At 42.8% G+C, this 22,195-nt stretch overlaps 1 protein-coding gene across 7 annotated transcripts in view; it reads left to right on the forward strand.

Annotated features, from left to right (window-relative positions):
- Window positions 1-21,232, forward strand: part of RASGRP3 (RAS guanyl releasing protein 3) — a 55,774-nt gene extending 34,542 nt beyond the window's left edge. For 6 of the 7 annotated variants that reach the window (XM_064158751.1, XM_064158753.1, XM_064158754.1 and 3 more), the window contains 11 exons: window positions 2,661-2,834; window positions 3,467-3,583; window positions 3,886-4,161; window positions 10,231-10,308; window positions 11,459-11,575; window positions 12,856-12,971; window positions 14,006-14,153; window positions 16,617-16,653; window positions 19,123-19,248; window positions 19,753-20,117; window positions 20,503-21,232. In XM_064158751.1, coding sequence (XP_064014821.1) covers window positions 2,661-2,834; window positions 3,467-3,583; window positions 3,886-4,161; window positions 10,231-10,308; window positions 11,459-11,575; window positions 12,856-12,971; window positions 14,006-14,153; window positions 16,617-16,653; window positions 19,123-19,248; window positions 19,753-20,117; window positions 20,503-20,511 — 1,563 coding nt within the window. In that variant the 3' untranslated portion in view covers window positions 20,512-21,232. The remainder of the gene's footprint in view (window positions 1-2,660; window positions 2,835-3,466; window positions 3,584-3,885; window positions 4,162-10,230; window positions 10,309-11,458; window positions 11,576-12,855; window positions 12,972-14,005; window positions 14,154-16,616; window positions 16,654-19,122; window positions 19,249-19,752; window positions 20,118-20,502) is intronic. The other variant, XM_064158755.1, reaches the window with a different exon arrangement.
- Window positions 21,233-22,195: the final 963 nt, after the last annotated feature.

A 22,195-nucleotide genomic window follows, 5' to 3' on the forward strand; every position in this document is an offset into this window, starting at 1 on the left:
AGTTGGAAGGGATCTCATGAGGCCTCTAGACCAACCTCCTGCCTATAGCTGGGTCACTTCTGAGATAGATCATGTTACTCAGGGATTTAGCCAGCTGGGTCTTGAAAACCTTCAAGAACAGGGATATCATGGCTTTGTTTTCCTCCTTCTCCCATATTGACACTGAGAAAAAATTAGAGGCAATTACTTGTTTTTACACATGACCATACAAGAGGTAAAAATGGCTGAAGATGGAAGTACTAGCTAAAGGACAGCAATTTAGTAACCCAAGTGTCGAAAAGAAATGGTGATTTCTGCTGGCAAATATCCATATGAAAAGATCAGCTGGTGCCACTGTGTCTGGTGACAAATGAAAGCACTAAGTTCTCAAGAAAAAAAAAGAGACTCTTTTTGAAGTGTTTGGGAGCATGAAAGAGAGCAAACTCCAAAACTAAGAAAAATATATCAGCTTTTTTGTTTGTTTCAAGAGAGGAAGGAAAAAGAGATCAATGAGGAGCTAAGACCAGTCTAAATAGAATCACTTTTGATGTCATTTAATAACATCTGAAAGTTTATTGCTCTAGACTTCAAATCATGGGAAAATACCCTGTCATGATCTGTGCAATGCTAACCTCAAAGAAGGAGGGAGGACAAGGAAAAAGGGATATACTTCTAACTAGACTTAAGATATATTTGAATTGTGGGAAATCCAGAAAGAAAAATCAGACCTGCAATTAATTTTCTTGTTTCCTTGCTCTTTCTAACTTGTCTGTTTATTCTTCATGTGGAATTTTGCTATCTCGCGTGTTTCTCTGTCACTGATTACAATGCATCAATCTTAGACTATCCTGCAGTGCAATGAAGAAGTTTGAAAGATGCTGTACTTGTTTATGTGAGACTGGTAACCAAAAAGATGTAAATGGTACATCTCCAAGGAAGAAAGTGAAGGGTATACTTCAAAACATAGAGATTGAAAAATGAGCCCATTGCTTTTCATCTAACGTAAAGAACAACTGACAACCGCTAGGGAGAAAGAGCCAGCACTTATTTGGAGATAGCAATAAGACCAAGTGTTTTGCCAGAAGCTGTTCAGAAATTAAGAGTGCTACTTATTTTTGCAAGCTAGACCAAACTGTTATGCCAAAGTTAGGTAATTGTCTTCCTTTTTCACCATTTAAAAACCGCCGTGGAGAAGAGGCAGTGTTAACTGTAACAGAAAGCATTTTAGAGTATCTGAACACTGAAGTACTATTGACCTGCATCTCTGAGAAGAGCATCTGCTGTATTAGAGCATATGCAATCACAGGGTCTTCTAGCAGGCAATTTTTGATCAGCTAAGATCAAGAAAAGCATGTTGGCTGCTGTGGCTGTCAAAGCCCTGCACAAGTTTGTTGGGGTCCGGAGGTGGCGAGAGGCGAGATCGGGGTACTGATGACTCGACTCAGCAGCTTGCTATGCATCAGTACGTTTTATGAGGGCGATACAGCAGTTTATATAGCCCTCAGAGGAGGTGTGCACAACCAGCCTGGGGCTGGTACAAGTGGACAGTACCGATTGGCCCCAAGCCACGTGCAGGGTGCAGATAGGTTACCCTTATCCAAACAGCCCGTGGTCCCACCTCAGGGGGCTGGCAGGGTCAGCCCCCTGGAGCTGTGTATGCCCCAGGGGCTGGCAGATTCCATCCCCTATCAGGTGTGCGTGGGTTGCTCAGCCTAACAGCCTAGCTTCCTTGGGGCCGGCTGGGGCTCCAAGGACATCTCCCATCACAAGGTCTCATGTTTACAGCTCATGCCCCGCTGCTGGAGAAATTCTCCCACACAAGTTGAAGTTATGGCATAAGCTTCTGAAAATCTATTTTCAAGGGACGGCTGGAAAATGTTTTCCAAACATGTAGAGAAACCTAATTCAGAGCAGTAGATTTCCAAGTACATGCAGGGACTGAACAATGTCATCAGAAGAGGTGAGATGTAGCAGAAGTAGCTGCTTGTGCTACAGGATTTTTTTTTAGGTAAGGAAAAGAACATGGGTGTGTAGTTAGCTTCTTGGGACACAGGTCAAGCTCCTGTGAAGAGCAACAGACTTCTATTGATTTCAATAGGGGCAAAGGTGGAGGTGTTCTAGAGGAGACTGGATGAGGCACTTAGTGCCATGGTCTAGTTGATTGGATAGGGCTGGGTGCTAGGTTGGCCTGAATGATCTTGGAGGTCTCTTCCAACCTGGTTGATTCTATGATTCTATGAAAGTTTACCTGTTTACATCAGCAACACAATTGGTCAGGATATTGGAGTGAGATAAAACCTGTTATGTATGTGCTGCTTGCTTGTAGCACTAGATAATTCCTATAGAGCATCATGCCATGAGGATATCAAGTCAAACTACTACATAGAATAAAATGTTGTGTCAAGTACATTATGGAAAGGTGATTCCATCGAAGTAATAAATCATGCTCATCCTGTGTGCTGCTGTGTTACCCAACACACACACAGACAAAAAGTTAACAGTTAAGTAATAAAAAAATACACCACCACCAATACTACTTTAAGAAAGAGCTGTTGTGCAGTGGAGTCTGCACAACAGTCATTTTTTAAACAAGAGGAGCTTTGAAAGAAGAAAATTAACAAAGCTTCAGTTTTATTCCTAAGTTGTCCACTGTTTGGCTGAAATTGTCTCTCCTCTGTTAGTTCACAGACTACCAAAGCTATGTGATTCATGGCTGCCTGGAGAACAATCCTACTTTGGAGAGATCCATTGCTTTATTTAATGGTATCTCCAAATGGGTCCAGCTCATGGTTCTCAGCAAACCAACGCCCCAGCAAAGGGCAGAAGTAATCACGAAGTTTATCAATGTTGCACAGGTAAGTCTTGCAGATGAGTACTGATCACCCAGTGACAGAACAAGAGGATACAGTCTCAAGCTGCACCAAGGCAGGTTTAGGCTGTACATTAGGAAGAAATTCTTCACAGAAAGAGTGGTTGCCCATTGGAATGGGCTGCATGGGTAAGTGATGGAGTCACCATCCCCGGAGGTGTTGAAAAGGAGGCTGGATGAGACATTTAGTGCCATGGTTTAGTTACTTAGAAGGGTTAAGTGATACTTTGGACCAAATGATCTTAGAGGTCTTTTCCAACCTGCTTGATTCTGTGGTAATACAGAGATTGCAGTAAACAAATTGACAGGATGATCTTCATGCTGTTTCCTCAGTGAACAGTCTGCTCAGCATCACTGCAGGTTATTTGTTCAGTCGTGGCATGTCTGCGTTTTTAAACTACCAGCCATAACTATAAAATAGTTTTTCTTTGTTGTATTCTGGCTGACCACTGTCACTGTTGTGTTTCTTATGGACCTAAGATAAAATTGAAAAAGGTCTGATTTAGTGATGCTGCTTTAGCAGTGATAAGTTGTCTCCTGCTTGCCATATGTGACACTGTATAGCTGCCACATGTATTCCTTTGGTTTTTAATTACACATGATCCATGTCTCCTGCAGAAGCTGCTTCACCTCCAGAACTTCAACACATTGATGGCAGTTGTGGGAGGTCTAAGCCACAGCTCTATTTCTCGCCTGAAAGAAACACATTCTCATCTCTCTTCAGAAGTCACAAAGGTAAGGTGGACTCCAGATTATAGACTTATGAGCAGAACATCACCTCTTTGAGGCCTGGTGGATTCTACAGTGCAGGTGTCTCACGTGCACAATGCTTGGATCATGGCAGGGCATCATAAAAGGCATTTTGGTTGCATTTCACTTGGTGAAGAATCGGCTCCTAGGGATCCCCTGCTTGATTGCCCATGCCATAGAGGAAATCCATGCTGTTGACACTCTGACATGAGTTGTGCTCATTTATAACAGATGAAGGAAATTATATGAATGCTTTCACAGAGATTTGCTTCTTTGGCTCTTTGTAGGACTGGAATGAAATGACAGAGCTGGTCTCTTCCAACGGAAACTACTGCAGCTACCGCAAGGCTTTTGCTGACTGTATTGGCTTCAAAATTCCTATTTTAGGAGTTCATTTGAAAGACTTGATTGCTGTCCATGTCATTTTCCCAGATTGGATAGATGAGAACAAAGTTAACATAGTAAAAATGCAACAGCTTTCCATCACCTTGAGCGAACTGGTTTCCCTGCAAACCGCCTCTCATCATTTAGAGCCTAATATGGATTTAATTAACCTGCTAACCGTAAGTATTGAACACATTTCTATTTACTTCAGTGTTGGTAGGAATACTCATAGCTGTAGAAATAACTCTGGATTATTATCCCAGTTTTGTAAAATAAAAGGGAGAGAACACAAAACAGAAACAAGCTCACAGGAGAGTACACAAAACAGAAACAAGTTCACATAAGGTATGAATAAAGTCCATATGAGAGCTGAAAGTAGCAACAGGGTTGTTAACAGTTAATTATTTTTAAGGATGACAGAAAGAGGGCTTCCTTTGTGTTGCAAATATAAATAAGTTCTGGCTGCTTAGAATTGAAGCTCATGTCTTCTATGCAAAGACTGGGTGACACGTCAATATGGACATACAAGTGAAATTCCAGCTTGACCATCAAACTCTTCTTGTTACTCTGTTCTTTGTGTGCAACACAGTGTTCTTCCTATCCAGCACATAAAAATGCTTTTGCTTTGTCTTAAAAGGGCCCCTGCAATCCTTGCTCTTTCCCATTCTCATACTCCTTGGCAGTGGCTACATTTGGGGAGGTTTGAAATTTGTGCATACAAAATGCAGGTAAAGATTTGAATGTCCCACTTCAAATTAAAGGAAAGTGAGATTACAGAGATATTGAATAAATCATTACTTTATAATAAAATCTCCAACTGTGCTAGTTTGAAGCTAGCTAGAATGTTGTGGTGAGAAGGATTAGATCACAGGCTGTCAAAGAGAAGCAATGGTGATGTCTACATCACTCATAGTCTTGCTGAGATGTATAAGAACAGGAGTATAAACATAAATAAGGCAGTTTGAGCACTGCCTAGGCTTTGAGCTGCATTTCTCTCTAACCTCACCCTCCATCTCTCTGATTAATCCACTTGCTTCCTAACCCCCCTGGCCAACCCTCCATTCTTCCTTGGGACACAAGGCAATGTCTGGGGTAAGATAGAGGGGTGGGAGAAGGAGGAAGGGTGGTTGGGAGCCCCTCCTGGGGACTCAGGTTTCTGGGAGGGCTGCTGTGTTTCTGTATTACCTTTTCCCTTGTATATTTCTGTCTATAACTGTATATACTGTAAATATCTGCTTGCATATTCTGCTAAGCTGTAAATATAAGCTTCATTCACATTTCCAGAGCTGGCTGAGTCTAGTCTGGGTGATTTCCAAAGTGTGTGTGTGGGTAACACCCAAACCTCCACACCAACGGGCAGTGCTAGAAGGAACTAGTTTTTAATCCTCTCTTAAATGCGTAGATAAGAGCTGTCATTTTAAGAAATAGTACATTTTATTTCAAAGCATATGGAAGCATGGACCCTGAGACATCCAGCCAAATCCTATTTCTCTTTAAGTTTAGTCACTTTAGCTATAGTCTTAACTGCAGCAGTGTTTATCCACACCACAGTTTGGTCAATCCTCAAGCAAAACAACAATGTGCTTAAAAGTAAGATTTCTGAATTCTTCTTGTGCAGTTTTTCATCTGATAGCACAGACTTCTCAGAATTTACTCCCTGCAGAAGTGGGAACCAAATTCTAGGTTTTCCTCAGTCAGATCTCAGGCTTGAGGTGACTCTCATTACTTATCTCACTCTAGGCAAATGCCTTAACTGAAATAATGTTGGGCAGGAGTTCTGGATTTTCTTTCCTTTCATGAGATCCAATATGTGCACACCTAGAAACTGAGCAGAGCTTGTGGTGCATTTATGCTAGGACTGATCAGGTACTAAGATTTACACTACAGAGCCTAACAAATACAAGCCTGAGTTTGAGGTGACCAAGACAACACATATATACCTGTGCCTTCATTGTTCACAGAATCACAGAAATTTAGAGTTTGGAAGGGACCTCCAGAGACCATCGAGTCCAACTCCCTTGCCAAGGCAGGATTCCCTAGGGTAGTTCACACAGGAATGCATCCAGGTGGGTTTTGAAAGTCTCCAGAAAAGGAAACTCCATAGCCTCTCTGGGCAGCCTGTTCCAGTGCTCCATCACCCTCACTGTAAAGAAGTTTCTCCTCATGTTGAGGTGAAACCTTCTATATTCCAATTTATAGACATTGCTCCTTGTCTTATTGCTGCGGACCACCACAATGAGATTGGCCCCGTCCACTTGACAGTTACAGACATTGATCAGACCCCTCTCAATCTTCTCTTCTCCAGACTGAACAGCTCTGGGTCTCTCAGTCTCTGGTGAAGTTTAGGGGGAAAGGAAAACCTTCTCCTGCAGCACTTTGTATGGAGCAACTTCTGCTGTTCTCCATTTCTATCCAGGCAGGGTTTTAGCAGGTGATTTGTCTCGGTAAGCAATGTGTAAATCTCTTGCCCGACCTCTGTCCCTTTATGGTATTGGCTTTTATATGGCACTTAGTGAGCTCTAACAGCCTGGGCTGTGCTTGCTTGACCAGTAAATCACTGAGTGCTGGCTTGCCAGTTGAACGACTTGTACAAAAAAGATGAAATGGCTATTTCATGGGCTAAGTGGCCCTGTGGGAATTTGCTCTGGTCTTTCTCTTCCTCAGTGGTGAAGGTCTGTCTGCTCTGGGCAAGCTGATACCTTTCAATTGGTTTGGAAATGGTGACATTTGGGAAGAACATGTTAAGAGATATACAGGAAGAGCTGAGTGTTTTTCAGATGCTGTTGTGGGTATAGACCTAAAGGGTGAATGGTGAACAAGAGCACTTAAATCTCTGTGGTTTCAGTGGTAGCTGCTAAATGATTACCATTCTGAAAGTTAAAGCTCTCTCGTGATTTAAATGTCACTAAACAAACTTCTGTGTCTGCTTCACCCTGTAGCAGGAATAGCGTGGCTGGCAGGACAAAGGAGTTTATCCTTCCTCTGTACTGAGAAATGGTCAGGCCACATCTTGAGTACTGTGTCCAGTTCTGGGCCTCTCAATGCAAGAGAGATGTTGAGGTGCTGGAACATGTCCAGAGAAGGGCAACAAAGCTGGTGAGGGGCCTGGAACACAAACCCTTTGAGGAGAAGCTGAGGGAGCTGGGGGTGTTTAGCCTGGAGAAGAGGAGGCTCAGGGGGGACCTCATTGCTGTCTACAACTACCTGAAGGGACATTATAGCCAGGTGGGGTTGGTCTCTTCTCCCAGGCAACCAGCAACAGAATAAGGGGACACAGTCTCAAGTTGTGCTGGGGGAAGTCTAGGCTGGATGTGAGGAGGAAGTTCTTCACAGAGAGAGTGATTGGCATTGGAATGGGCTGCCCAGGGAGGTGGTGGAGTTGCCGTCCCTGGAGGTGTTGAAGCAAAGCCTGGATGAGGCACTTAGTGCCATGGTCTAGTGGACTGGCTAGGGCTGGGTGCTAGGTTGGACTGAATGATCTTGGAGGTCTCTTCCAACCTGGTTGATTCTATGATTCCCCACCCTCCCTGTCTTACTGTAAGCATAAAAAATCAGTTTCTACCTGACAGGATTTTAGCTTTGAACAAGTAGCTGAAAGAGGCCGATATTCCATGTCACAAATAAAGCAAAGGTTTGTTCTATGAAGGGCAGTGAGACAAATTCATGTTTGCTGCCACAGGAGACTGCAAAAGATGAAGGGCAGTTTTAGTGCTGTAGGCCCTCACTTGGTCTTTTGTACGTGAATCTGAATTATCCAAGCAAGAGAAGGAAATGTGCCCCAACTCAGCTGCCTACGAACCAGAGCGTGTTACACAAAGACAGGACTCAAGTTTTAGTTCATGCATACTCTTGTATGCATGTATGAGGCTCTTCCTCCTTCCCTGCTTTATTGGCCACGTTTACTCCACCTCTACTGACTTGCACCCAGTTCTATGCCAGCCCTTGGCATCCAAAACCTGGAGCTAAAAATCAGAAGTAGTGAAAGAGGACTTAACATGATCTTTAAAGTGCACTGGAGAGGAATAATAGCTCTAATGACATCTCCATCATTAGAAAGCAACATTTTGTGAGGATACTTAAGGGATTTTCTTACCTGCTGTGCAGTGTTTCTACAACATGAAATTGTTTCACAACAAGAACAAAAGACTGTGGGTAAATGCCTCATCACTTTCTGTAGACTGGAAGAGAATCTCAGTCTCTCAAGTCTACAGTGGATTTATACAAACTGCATTTGAATTTATTTGGTGCAACTGTTCCCCTTGTTATTTTTAGGTCTCAAAAGCTATTTGTCTAACCTGTTCTGAGACTATAGGCAAATGACTGGAAAGTCCCAGTCATTTATACAGTCTAGTGAAGAGAATGAGAAATACCTAAACAATCAAACTGAAAGTCACCCTCCCTAATTTGGGTTCAGCATTTTACACTTAACAAAAAAAACCAAAAAAAACCCCAAAAACCAACCAACCAAAAAAACCCAACCCACCATGCCTTTCTAATCCCTCTTCATAGAATCAACCAGGTTGGAAGAGACCTCCAAGATCAGCCAGTCCAACCTAGCACCCAGCCCTAGCCAGTCAACTTAGAACATGGCACTAAGTGCCTCATCCAGGCTTTGCTTGAACACCTCCAGGAACAGTGACTCCACCACCTCCCTGGGCAATGCCAATCACTCCCTCTGTGAAGAACTTCCTCCTAACATCCAGCCTAGACCTCCCCTGGCACAACTTGAGACTGTCCCCCCTTGTTCTATTGCTGGGTGCAAGGGAGAAGAGATCAACCCCATTTGGCTGCAACCTCTCTTCAGGTAGTTGTACACAGCAATGAGGTCACCCCTGAGCCTCCTCTTCTCCAGGCTGCACACCCCCAGCTCCCTCAGCCTCTCCTCATAGGGTTTGTGTTCCAGGCCTTTCACCAGCTTTGTCACCCTTCTCTGGACACATTCCAGCACCTCAACATCTCTCTTGAACTGAGGGGCCCAAAACTGTGTGTTTGCTCTGGGATGTGTACCCATCAGGGGAAAGGGCACAACTCCTGCCTGTCAGAGCGCAGAATTCTGCCTACAAGAAGGTACTTCCTAAGGGTGGTTCTACAGCACTGGATCACTAAATCCTGCTTGTTTCTAACTTAGCACTTCAGGTTCTCTAAAAATAACCTCCTGTCACAGTCATTTAGTCAGCAGCTATTCTATCTGCCTGCTGGGAAACATCTACTTAATTTAATGTCAGCTTAATAGGAAATTTGCAAGGTAGAGGATAACTTTGAATTATGTCAATTACTCCAAAACCAGTTAATGCAGGGACATGATCACAGGAAACATGCAACATTCATTTCCTCTCGTTGTAAAACATCAGCCACAGTGATTGCTTTTCTCCTTCATCTCGCCAGGCAAAGAGGAACTTAGAGCAGACCTGCATTGGCACAAGGCTTCAGATGGCAAAGTGAAATCAAAGAAATTCATTTTACTTTAAGCATATTTCTGCCCCTTTTTTTTCATCAATAAATCCTATATGCAATAGATTGAATACATGGAGGGGAAAACCTCAAAACAAAACCAAACAAAAAAGCAGGCTGAGAAGGAATTTGCATTACTTGATGAGGGCATCAGAAATAGGCCAAGTTGGGCTAAAGTAATGCGAGTTGCCCTTCATGATGCACTTTGCTGGATCAACAGTGTTACCAAACCTGGCTTGCCTCTCCTGGGCCTGTGCTAGTGCCCAAGGCTTTTTGGAGAAGCTATTGTTGTATTGGCTGATCTCTGTAAAGGAGCTGCTGTACTCTGACCCTTCTTTCAAGCACAACATTTGACCAGAACACAATCTAAAGTCCTTCCAGCCTAGCTCATTTACAACTTCTTTCCTGCAGTTCTTCTATTCAGCGAGCTCTCTGAGATCTGTCATGTCCACGGAGCTGCTAAAAGAAAGTGTTCTGTGTAAAGCTGCTCTTTGTTACCAGGATTCCCCTTTGGAGAAGGTCAATACACAGCCTCTCTCGCTCAACCTGTTGGATGCAGGTTGTGACATACCTCAAGTACAGCAGTGGCTTGGCTCGGCGTGCTTGCCAGCACAGGTTGTGCTAGTTCTGTGAAGAGCTGCTTTCCCAGCAGCTGCAAGCAGCTTCAGCATCTGTCTCAAGCTCTGAGTAGCAAAAGGTTTGGCTTAGCTTCAGTGATAGATGTAGCTCTGCTTGCAAGACTGTTGTAACTAACCCAGTCTAATAAATGTTAATAATTTCCTATTTCTTATACATAGCTGTCCTTGGACCTCTATCACACTGAGGATGACATCTACAAGCTCTCACTGGTGCTGGAACCAAGGAACTCAAAATCTGTAGGTCATCTTTAACCACATTTTCTTGTATTTCTTAATTTCTCTGCAGGCAGTTCATTGAATTTTTAAATGACAGTTGATGAGTTTCATTGCTCCTATTCACTTAAAGCCTTCTACTGTGTGTGCTTGTATAGTAGACACAGTTACTGGTTTTAGTGCATAATGGGAGAAGTAAACAGTGACACATGCCAGACTTCATTATTAATTATTTCTCAGCAAAATCTCTTGAAGCCACTGAAAACAGAGCTTATGTGAAGTTTTCCATTGCAAATTTACAGCAGTTATTTATTCTGTTACCATTCTTTCATGTTCTGGATGTTGGTGTGATTGTATAAATCAACCCTGAGCCCAAAGATTTGTTTTAGCTAAGCCACCAGCAGAAACTGTGGGTGGCTGGAAATGCTTAACAGAGTGGGAGAGCAGAGTCCAGTGGTCTGAGGGGACTTGTTGCAGTCCTTTTTATGTATCCAAATTATTTTTAAAATCAAGCAAGGAAGCAGAACACCTTCACTTTCTATTATAGAGAAGTTGTTGGCAGAGAGAGTGATTGGCATTGCAATGGGCTGCCCAGGGAGGTGGTGGAGTCATTATCCTGGAGGTGTTCAAGAGAAGACTGGATGAGGCACTTGGTGCCATGGTCTGGTTGACTGGCTAGGGCTGGGTGCAAGGTTGGACTGGATGATCTTGGAGGTCTCTTCCAACCTGATTCATTCTGTGATGCAAGTCTCTTCTCAACAGGTTCTCAAGCAAGACTTTCATGCTGCTAAAACTGGGAGGAAATTATTTAGTCAGTGTAGCAGCCTAAAAAATATGAAGACTGACCACAAGTTGTAAAATAGCTTCTCCTTGTCACAGTTTTCCCTGTGTGTTAGTTGCCCACTTGTTGGGAGTTTTTACTAGTAAAGCTTTTCAGCTCACTTGGCACTGTCACTGCTGTGATTGCTGTAAAGTGCCACAGAGAGCCAAACTGAAGCTGCCAGCACAGGCCCTCAACCCTTAAAACCTTGTCTAATGTGTTCCTAACCACACTTTCACAGCATGGGGACTAGAAGTTTGTGGTTGTAGCTCTGATGTATAGAGCTACTTTTAGCAGGAAATTCAACTTGATCATTCAGATTTTAAAGTATTTGTGTTCTGATCCATCTCTTAGCAGCCTACCTCCCCAACGACCCCAAACAAGCCAGTAGTGCCACTGGAGTGGGCATCTGGAGTGGTACCAAAACCTGACCCTACTGTCATTAACAAGCACATTAGAAAACTTGTGGATGTAAGTATTTGGAAGAATATACTGGTCAAAGAGAATGATCACTTTGATACTGTCATCTTTATAATTCTTTTCAAGAGATTCTTATGGTTGGGATGAATTTTAAACACCTGATAACAAATCTGAGCCTTTATTGACACTTCTAGGACTCTTTGTTTTATTCCTGCAATCAGTGATAGAATTAATAAGCAGGTTTCTTGGAACAAATGAGCAAGCTTTCAGGAACATCCAAAGCCTGGATACATTCAATAAGTTTGATGAGCAAATGTAAATTCAGAGGGAAAACTTGAGTTTTTGCAGCTCTAATCTCACAATTTATGTCTGGTAACAGATTGCTGGAACCAGGAATACTCAGAATTGACAACTCACACACAATTAAGTCCAGAGAAGGTTTCTGGAAATACTGGTTCTGGTTTTCAATGTGCTGTCAGTTGACTGTCCAGTGCATTCTGTGTATGGTAAAGAAAGCACTGTTGTGGTATCACTTTAAAAATCTCTGCATAAAGCCATGGAGAATTATAGCTGGGCTCTTCTAGGTTCACTTTGGAAGGTGATGTGGTAGTTAATGCGGACAAAACCAAATGCTACCAAGTTCCTTTGGAGAGAGAAGGCCATGTTGTATTGGTGTGTAAGGGACTACTAGTGATGTGAGAAACATGCAGAGGAACCAGAAATGTGGTGTAAATAATGAAGGAAGATTTCCTACTGTCTGTGAGACAGTAGGAAAAGCTGTAGGAAAGCCCCCCAGAGGGGGTTTTCAACCACCCTTCTACCTTCCTCCCACTACCTTACCCCAGACATTGCCTTGTGCCCAAGGAAGATTAGAAGGTCAACCAGGGGGGGTTAGGAAGCAGGCGGATTAATCAGAGAGACAGCAGGTTAGGTTGGAGAGAGATGCATCCCAAAGCCCAGCCTGTGTTATCTATATTTACTTTCTTATTCTTATACATCTCAGCAAGCCTATGAGTGAAGCAGACATCACCATTGTTTCCCTTTCACAGCCTGTAATCTAACTCTTCTCACCAAAACATTCTAGCTAGCTTCAAACTAGCACACCATCCTAGATAAATGCTGAAGTTTCCTTTCAGAATTAGTTTTTTTCCCCCTAGAGTGCAATAAATTTGCTTACTGAAGTACCTAGTAGGAATAAAAGGAGTAAAACAAGGCAGCAGAGCACCTGAATGGAAATGTGTGGCACATTAAGCTACATGTAATTATAAAGTTGAAGAGCAGATCTTAGATATAAGGGCAATATTTTTCTTCTTTTCTTTTTTTCTCTTCAGTCTGTCTTTAGAAACTATGATCATGACCATGACGGCTATATTTCTCAGGAAGACTTTGAAAGTATAGCTGCTAACTTCCCATTTTTGGACTCCTTCTGTGTGCTGGACAAAGATCAGTAAGTTTGGAGATTACTTTGTGATTTTTCTTGATCTTGATTTAGAACCTCATGAAAACCAAATATTGAGGAAATAATGTCTCCCAAGTTCCTCGTGTCTGACATCTCAAAACTAAACTGATGTTTTAGCTCTGTTCTCATTTAACTTCTTATGCTGCAATCAGTTCTATAAGCCCACCCAGGCTGGAGTCCTCCTTGCTGAGAGCGAGTCAATACCCATAGAGTACTGTCAAGTTACAGTGGAGATGCTGTATCCAGACCAGGCATCAAACTGATTAAACAAGTTACATACAGCACAGGAGACATGAGTGTATGCAGCAGAGAGAGGTTAATACATGCTCTAGGAGGTATATATAATGTGTATTTCTTAGCTAGTTTGGCTTCATAATTCTTCATGTCCAGAATCTCTTTGGCTGTCGCAGCTGGTGTGCCATGGGCATAACTTCTTTGTCTGCAAGAGCAGTTAAATCATGATACTTCATTGAATGACCTGATCTATGTTCTGATACCAGTTAACAATGATACTTCATTGAATGACCTGATCTGTGCTCTGAAACCAGTTAAATCATGACACACCATTGAATGACCTAATCTGTGCTCTGATACTAGTTAAATCATGATACTTCATTTAATGACCTGATCTGTGCTCCGATACCAGTTAACCATGATATTTCATTTAATGACCTGATCTGTGCCCTGATACCAGTTAAATCATGACACTTCATTGAATGACCTAATCTGTGCTCTGATACTAGTTAAATCATGATACTTCATTTAATGACCTGATGCATGTTATTTAATGAAGAATAAGACCACAGGTGCTCTGATGGCTTTTTTCTATTTTTCTTAACCTTCCCCCTCCCCCCCCTATCACCCTCCCCTCCCCAGGACTGTTGCAACTCTTTCAACCAATGTGTTCTGTGTGCCGCATTCTTTTTTGATCGAGAAAATTCTGGATTGTCCAGTGCTGTGAGCAGTGAAATATCTACTCTGCTTTTTTGTTTCTTTGTTTGGTTTTTTTTTTCCCCTAATAGAGATGGTCTTATAAGCAAAGAAGAAATGATGGCTTACTTTCTGAGAGCTAAATCACAGTTCCAGTGCAAAATGGGACCAGGGTTTATTCATAACTTTCAGGAGATGACATATCTTAAGCCAACTTTCTGTGAGCACTGTGCAGGATTTGTAAGTATGTCTTTAACAATAGTATATCTTAAGCACAGGTTTTTACTCTTTGCTACAGGCGAAGTAAAACTAGCTCCACACATCACTAAAGTCTCGGTCAGATATCTTACTGCACAGAATATTTACTCATGTTGTAACTGTGCTATCCAGTTCTGTTTTAGCTGTTCATGAACACTGGAATTGGTAGGAATTATTGTTTAATGGGGCAGGGGAGGAACGTTAGCTAGAGGATATTAGAGATTATATGAATGGCTTTACTTGGTTTATCTTTAGTTCTGTAATTTGGCTTGATTTCCCATGTAAACAAGCTTAAGGGAAAATGGGTGTCTGGAACAGAGGATGTGAATGAAGTAAAAGCCATTCTTTCTCAGGAAATTGCACATGGCAACGTAGCTGTGTTCATGATTCTTGGAATTGCCATAGCAGCCTTAATCTTTTCTCTTCTGAATTAACAGATCTTGTAACTTGGTCAAGAAATCAGTAGTGCTTCCAGCACTACTGTACAATAACAACTTATTTTTATAATGTATTTGTTGTGCTTTGGAGTTTTTTTATTTGCATTTTTTTCTCAGCCATAAGTTACCAGATGCCACTTATTAGGGTGCTCTGCACATAGCTAGGAAGTTAGTGCTTTGTGAACCTTTGTGTGGATTATACACCTCTTCTAACTACAAGTATAGTGAAGAAAAAGGAAGTAGTATGATTTAAAGGTTACATTAATGCACACACATCATATCCAAATCTAGACAGCTAAAGCAATAAGGGCAGAAGGGCTGTGTCCTCTGCTTATGTGGTACAGACTGAGACTGTCATTCCTCCTCTCCAGTACAGATTTGTATCAAAAGCCCCAGCTTGTATCACATGAACTTTTCCACTAAGCATTGCTTCTTTCTGGTTGAAAGTAACAATAACAGCACTGCTAAGTACAAAACTCTGCCTCCTTCCAGACCAGCTTTATTGTTGCTGCTCTTGTCCATGCTCCTATTTTCTGCTCACTTCTATTGTGACATGTCAGTCTTGTTCAAGTACTTATGGTTCCTATCATAACCATTAATCAAGCCTGGCCATATGGAAGAAGGAATTCCACCTATTTTTGCTAGAACTTGAAAAAACCTCAGAGGTGACATGGTCAATGCTGATTCAGGAGTGTGGTGGTGGGCTCTTGTGCTGACAGCTCCAGTAGACTGATGGAGCAGGGGCAGTCACAGGTTTGAGCCTGTCGGTTCAGGCTGTTTGCTGCTTGCTGCCTGCAGCTTTGGGAAGATGTCACTCTGTTCATGACACTCAGTTCATGTTCAGAAGAAGCAAAGTAAGGCCCAAGGACTGCCCTGTTATGTCCTCTCCAGCAGACATTTTTCTTCTGCATCAGTTTGCTAATTGGCCATTGTAGGATTTTTCATGTCTCACTGATTACATCCAGGGCAGGAATACAAAGGTTGTACAGGAAATAGAAATAAGGTCATTTTTTCCTGTCAGCTTACTGAAGTCATTGGCATTGTTCTGTGGATGAGTTGGGCTGATAGGACAGGAACCAACTGAAAAAATCTGCTGCTTATTTGTTCCACGTTTCAGTGCTGCGCATTCACGGGTGGAAACCTAATTTCAAACTGATGCACTGATTCAGTGTCAAAATAATGTGCACTGACAGTGCAGCAAGATGAATTGCCATGGCAGTGTAATGCATGCAGTATTCAGTAAACTATCTGTTGCCAAACCAGTATGAACTCTAAAGGTCAAGCTAAAACCTACTGCCATAAACAGCACAAAATTGAAATGTCCATGGCTGGCCACAGTTCCCTCCCGCAGCTTGAGCTGCAGTGATAGCTTCCCAAAAATTGGGCTGCACACACACTGTTTCCTGGAAGTATAGTGTTCAGTTGCCATATACTCAACAAGGACCTCTTCTGGAAGGAGGCAAAGGTGGAATTTAGTGGCTTTTCTGCCTGTTTCCATCTTCAACCTTTCTATTAATGCAAAAAGTCAGGTGAACAACTCAGACTGCTATGGCTGGGGACCAGCCTGCGAGCCAAGGACCTGATTTTTATGCCCAGCGGTGTTTTCTTCTGCTGTATTTGAATGGCATTGGTCATTTATGTGTCTGGAGAATGGATGTACAATAGAAATTCCCACCCACCCCTCAATAATATTAGGTGAATCTAGAAGCAAAATGTGCTCTGCTGGTATCAGTAAGCTTGATATGATAGCAATTATTCATCTGTTCTTGGAAGCAAATGTCATCTGTGTCATCTTCTCTGGTAATCCCACTGCAAGCAGTACAAGTAAGGGGGAAGCCACACAATTCTTATCACAATTAGAGGGGGAGGTCTCCCTAACAGGAAGGGTGTTAAGAGCAGTTGTATCCTGTTTGTGCTTTTGTAGCCATTGGTACTTCCTCATGGTGACCTTATTTTCCTTCCGGCTTTCTTTTCTGATTCCTTGACGTTCTTTTGTCTTTCTTTGCAGCTCTGGGGCATAATCAAACAAGGCTACAAATGCAAAGGTAAATGAATATTGTATGGGATTTTCAAGCTATAGGTGATGAGGATTATCACAAATAGGTCAACTGTATTCTCTACCAAACTGTCATTTGTTCATCCAGATTCTGCTTCTGCTCTTGGTGCTGTCTGTGAACAGTGCTGGTATACTAGGAAGTCTCACTGTGGTAAGGGACATGGAACCCAGTAGGACACACAGGTTCTGTGACCTAAAAGTCCAGAACAGCCACTGTCTCTGTGAAGTGTCTCTCTACCAGCACAGACTTTGCATCTTGAGAAACCAAGTGTCCTCATCCTAATACTGAGACATCCTGAAATACATTTCCTGAGATCTGGGGCCAGGAAAAGGTCTGCTGGCAAAACTATCTGTCAGGTTCCTCTGCATGCTTGTAGTGAAACCTAACTGGCCTCTCAGTGCAGTAGTGGCTGAGCTAGAGAGATAAACACTTAATTCGTAGACTGCTCAGCAGATCTCACTGCAAGATCTTTTCCAGACATTCAGCTTAAAAAAAACAAACCCCAAACAACCTACAGCTCTTACAGCCCTCCCTCTTGCTTTCATAAAATGCTTAATTTCTCATGCAGTACTTGCACCATATTGAGCAGGTCAGATCAAGACTGACATTGTAATGGTCCTTACTGGCTTTTAAATCCTCGAGCTGTTTCATTGCTCAACCAGCATAGCTGTGGCTGAAGGGCATTTGGTTTTCACAGCTGTAGTTGCAACTCAGTTATACACAGGGAAACATTCATGCTGGGGCTTCACAGTTGTATTTATATGCAATCTTCTTACTTAGTCTTACAGTGAGTGCCAGGAGCAGGTGACAAATTTGTAGGGTTTTTTTTTTAGGATACATCATATTCTTGTCTCACTCTCCACCCATGGAGATCTCTTCCTCAGAGAAGGGTGAGCAAAAATGTTCATGGCTAAACCTATGTAATTCACCTATTCCTGATTACTCAACAGCTACAAAAGGACTAGTTGTGGTCTATGCTTTTTGTAGGATGAGGAAGGGAATGCAGGGTTTTGTCACAGCAGCCATGTGAACTGAAGGTCTGAAAGCTGAACCCTGCCCTGCATCATTGCTTGTGGCAATGGTCCAGTGGAGAGAGAGCAAAAGTGTTTCTGTAGAGTCAGAATTATAGGCAATAGAGCATGAGGGCAAGAGGGCAGAGCTGCTCACTCAGATTTTACAGATGTCAACTAATATAATTAGTTCCTGGGCACTGCTGCAGCAGCTGCCAGCTGCTCTCTACACCAGCATCGCTAGAGTGCTGCACCTATTGTGGACAGTTCTGCTTTGGACCACGCAGCTGTTGTCTTATTTTGAACCTCTGACACTGTACTAACAGGTGGAGGAGGGGATTTCATCTGTTCAGATCTGCTGCTTACCCATACACTGTGAAGGAGACAAAGCTAGGCTGTGTGGCCTATGTTATGAAAATGGTTCTCCACCACCAAGAAAGATCTTAATGTTTGGGCGCTGGGTTTTCTCTGGGGAGTGGAGGTGGAGGGTGGGTACCTTTAGGCCAGACAAAACCACATCTGAAGAAGTACTTCTGTATTGCTCATATGAACAAGGTGAGGGGAGAAACCAGAACTCTCACACATCATGCTAGAGCTGCTGCCTGAACAGAATGGTTCTTCAGAAGAGTTATAAACAAAGTGGCTCACTTAGAGCAAAATGTTAGGTCATGGAGCAGCATCAGGGAAACAATGGAGAAGGAAATTTTCAAACAAGGGCAAGGGACACAGTGAAGCTACAGCTGTGTTTAGGGCACACATCCTCTGTCCTTTGGCCCATTCTTGCAGATAAGATCCATATTGCAGTCGCACTTCAGATGAATGTACATAGTGATGAGTGCATCTGCAGTGCTACAAAGCCTAGCAGAGGCTGCGTGTGCAAGCACTCAGCCAGTTCCCTTCAGATGGATGACACTTCCACAGACCTTACTCTGCTGATGTTTGCTGAGCTGCTTAGCCTAGTTTTAACCTACAGTTTTAACCTACACTGACCTCCAGCTGTCCTTCCAGAGAACACTAGACAATCCAGTGTCTCCTGACTAAGTATGTTTACCATAATGGCTCCTGCTTTGTCAAATTAAAAACAAACAGAATCATGTCCTTGGTTTTTGGACTCCTATCTAATGGAGCAGATGAGTTATGTATGGCCTACACAGGGCCATACAAGTAATTCCATATCTCTTCCCTGAGATGAATTTCTGATGAAAATATCATCTCCTTTTCCCACCTGCTGCCAGATTTCTATTAATGGATGCCATGGAAATTATCCATTTTGTTTTGGTAACACTCTTCTCACCAAATGATCCATTTCTGCAACTCCCTTCATACCTCCTTTTAACACGTTTCTTCCTTCAAAGTGCCTCCTGGTATCTGTCTGCTAGTAGCCCTGAAGGCTTGCTAGATAGTTGTGGCTTTCCCTTTGGTGACTTGACAGTTCCTTTCTTCACAGACTGTGGTGCCAACTGTCATAAGCAATGCAGAGACCTGCTTGTGCTGGCCTGCAGGAAATTTTCCAGAGGAACCTCAGTAGGCAGCAACCATGGCTCTCTGCCTAGCAGTCCATCTCTGCCGCCAGGTGAGAGCACTTCTGTTCCTATTTTAAACCAGTTCTGGAATCCTTCTAATGGCCAGTGTCCCTGCTGCCATTTTTAACTTCTTTGTATCAACACACAGACCAGCACATGTACTTTTCCCTGTACTGTGGTTTGTGTTCAGATTATAACAGCCCTTTCTGCAGGAATGGCCTTAGTCTCCTGCCTGAGATTCCTTACCCTCTCTAATAGCACCCCATGCCAGCTGAAAAGAAGTTAAATTATAGTTAGGGAAACTCCTTCTCCTTACAAGCCACTCAGGGTCTGGGGCCATAGCTCCGCCTTATCCCTTCAGCATGCAGATGGAGGGAGAAGGATGTGTGTGCATACGAGGCTAGAAGCGGGTTCCAAGCAGTGTAAGGATGTTGCTAATTATACTACTGCTTCATGCAGAGCACTACCTCCCCCCTGCCCCAGGCTTGAAGTTAGCCTTTTGCAAAAACTGGGAGTAGAAAATGTAAAATAAACAGTTTCACCCTCTCTTGCAGTCCAAGATGAAATATTTGACTTTCCCAGTGTTGGCACAGAACACCAGGAGCTTGACGGCAGAGCTATCACCCTTGTCACTGGCTCTTCACGGAAAATTTCCGTGCGGCTGCAGAGGGCGACCACCAGCCAAGCAACACAGACAGAGCCACTCTGGCATGAGGCAGGCTGGAATGATTCAGGTTCCCATACTTTCCCCAAAATGAAGTCTAAATTCCATGGCAAAGCTGGGAAGAACAAAGGCTTTGCAAAATGGGAGAACGAGAAGCCCGGTGTACAGGCTGATGCAGAGCTAGAAGCCCAGACCCCACAACACTTAGAGGATCACAATGGAACAGAAACCCTCCTAGAAAGACAAGAATCTGAGGTAAGTTGCAGAAACCAAGACTGTTCTAAATCTGCTGGAGTCTGAGCCCTCATAGCCTTATTTTGACTCTCAATGTGCTTTTTCATTCACATTTGCCATTGCCACTTGCAGAAGAATGACTTCCAAATGGAAGTCAAATCATCCACAGGTACCAATTTCCTAAACTGCAATGCACCTTTACTGTTAACACTAACTACAGGCTTGGCTTTTGGAATCAGTAGGTGATTGTAGGAGCCAGGCACTTTTCTTTTTGAAAATAGCCTGGTGGATACCTGACCAAAGGCCAATTTCTGTTGCTGTAACCCATAGTTTATACCTCCCAAGCCTCATGTTGTTGTTGAGCATCTTTGCTAGCCTGTTAATGCCTGTTTTCTTTTGGTTCCAGGACAGCTGAGTGCTTACCCTGAAGCACAGAAAAATGAAGATGGCAAGTATAATACAGCAAGCATTGACAGGCTCTCATGAACCACATTCAGCCATGAGAGGTTTTCCTGTTCCTCATACTTTTACATTCAACCACCAGCCCATTTTCTTAGCTGAAAGGTGCTATAAGGCACTATTAATTTTTCTCATGAGTAAGCCATTTGGATGAACACTGCACAGACACAGCAGGAAGGGTCTCTGTGCTCAGTGTTTTCTCTTGCATGACTTTTGTGGAAACTTCCCTCTAGCTGCCAGCGAGGATAAACTTGGCCTCTTTTGACTGTACTGCATCATGATGATATGTCTGCCAGCAACAACAACTGTGAGGACAGAAGCCAAGTTCGTTTGATAACACTTTTCCAGAGGCTTGTAGTGATCTTTTACAGAAAGAAGTAGGTGTGTATGTTGATTAAATCTCAAGCAAAAATCTTTCAGGTTCATCTGTGCTGAAGCTCTACACACCTGAGGTTTTGAATTCTGGCCAAGTTTACATTGCTACAATGAGTTTATTGGTGTTCAGAACTGTGATACCAGTTCCCAGACTGGAGATCCTTCAAAAAAGCATCATGTGGCTAAGACTGAAGGAATTCAAGACACTATACATTTGTGTGGTTAGACTGCAATGGAGAGGAGTCATCTCTGCCAGCACTGATTATGGAAAAATAAGAATGTAATAAACACCTTAGTTTTAAGTGTGTGTGTATCCATGTGTACTTAATATGTTTTTCCCTGGTTAGCAATGTGTATGTGGTTAGGACTAAATGTACTGAACAGCTACCTCCAAAGTAGCACTTTGCTAACATAGGAGCTAGCATCTGATTCCATAATGGCCTGAGAAAGCATAAAGTGGCATTTCTCAGAAGCATCAAATTACTTAAGGAGCACAGTCCCCATCTGGAAAAAAAAAAAAACCAAACAAAAAAACAAACAAACAAAAAAAACCCACACCCAAACCAGCACAAAGCTCAAACCTGTAAGAGGAGTTCTAAATTGGCCTACAGTTACGATACTTCTTACCCCAGCTCCCCACAAAGACAGGTGTGGCAAGCACACACTCTGAATTAAAACATTAAAGCAATGAAAGATTTCCTGCAACAGTCAAGTTATTGTACCCTTCATCAAGTTAAAAGCCCTCAGTAACAGAGTAATGTCACTGACCTAATCACAACTGACAGCTGCACTCCTCTGTGACCACCTGACTGTACTCTGCACTGTGACTACATGATGCCTCTCTTAGGTTTGTGTCTCCAGACTTGCATTACACAACTAGCAATGATGGTAAAGCTGGAGAGAGGGAGAAACACCAAAACAAGCCCAAGCCAACAACTCTGCTCTTACTGTGTTACAAACTCAAGTAAGCACTGAAGCAAGCACAGATATCCAAGCTAGGATGAGGATCAGAAGCCTCCTTCACTCTTACTGCTGTGTTCAGAGAACAAGCATTAGCAAAAACATGGTCTTTATTACCTGTGGTGAGTCAGATGACAGGTCACAACAGGCTGACCACACAGCTGCTGTTAGAACGTGCAGCTTGCACAGGATGAAGTGGTAGAGAATTTGAATAGAGAAGTTTGTTTACGACCCAGGGTGTCACTAGTTCCATTGCAATGAGGCTTTTGACAGTTGTTCATCTGCAACTTCTTTATGAGCATCGC

The sequence above is a fragment of the Pogoniulus pusillus genome, chromosome 18 (assembly GCF_015220805.1).
Source record: "Pogoniulus pusillus isolate bPogPus1 chromosome 18, bPogPus1.pri, whole genome shotgun sequence".
In the NCBI taxonomy this organism is placed as follows: domain Eukaryota; kingdom Metazoa; phylum Chordata; class Aves; order Piciformes; family Lybiidae; genus Pogoniulus; species Pogoniulus pusillus.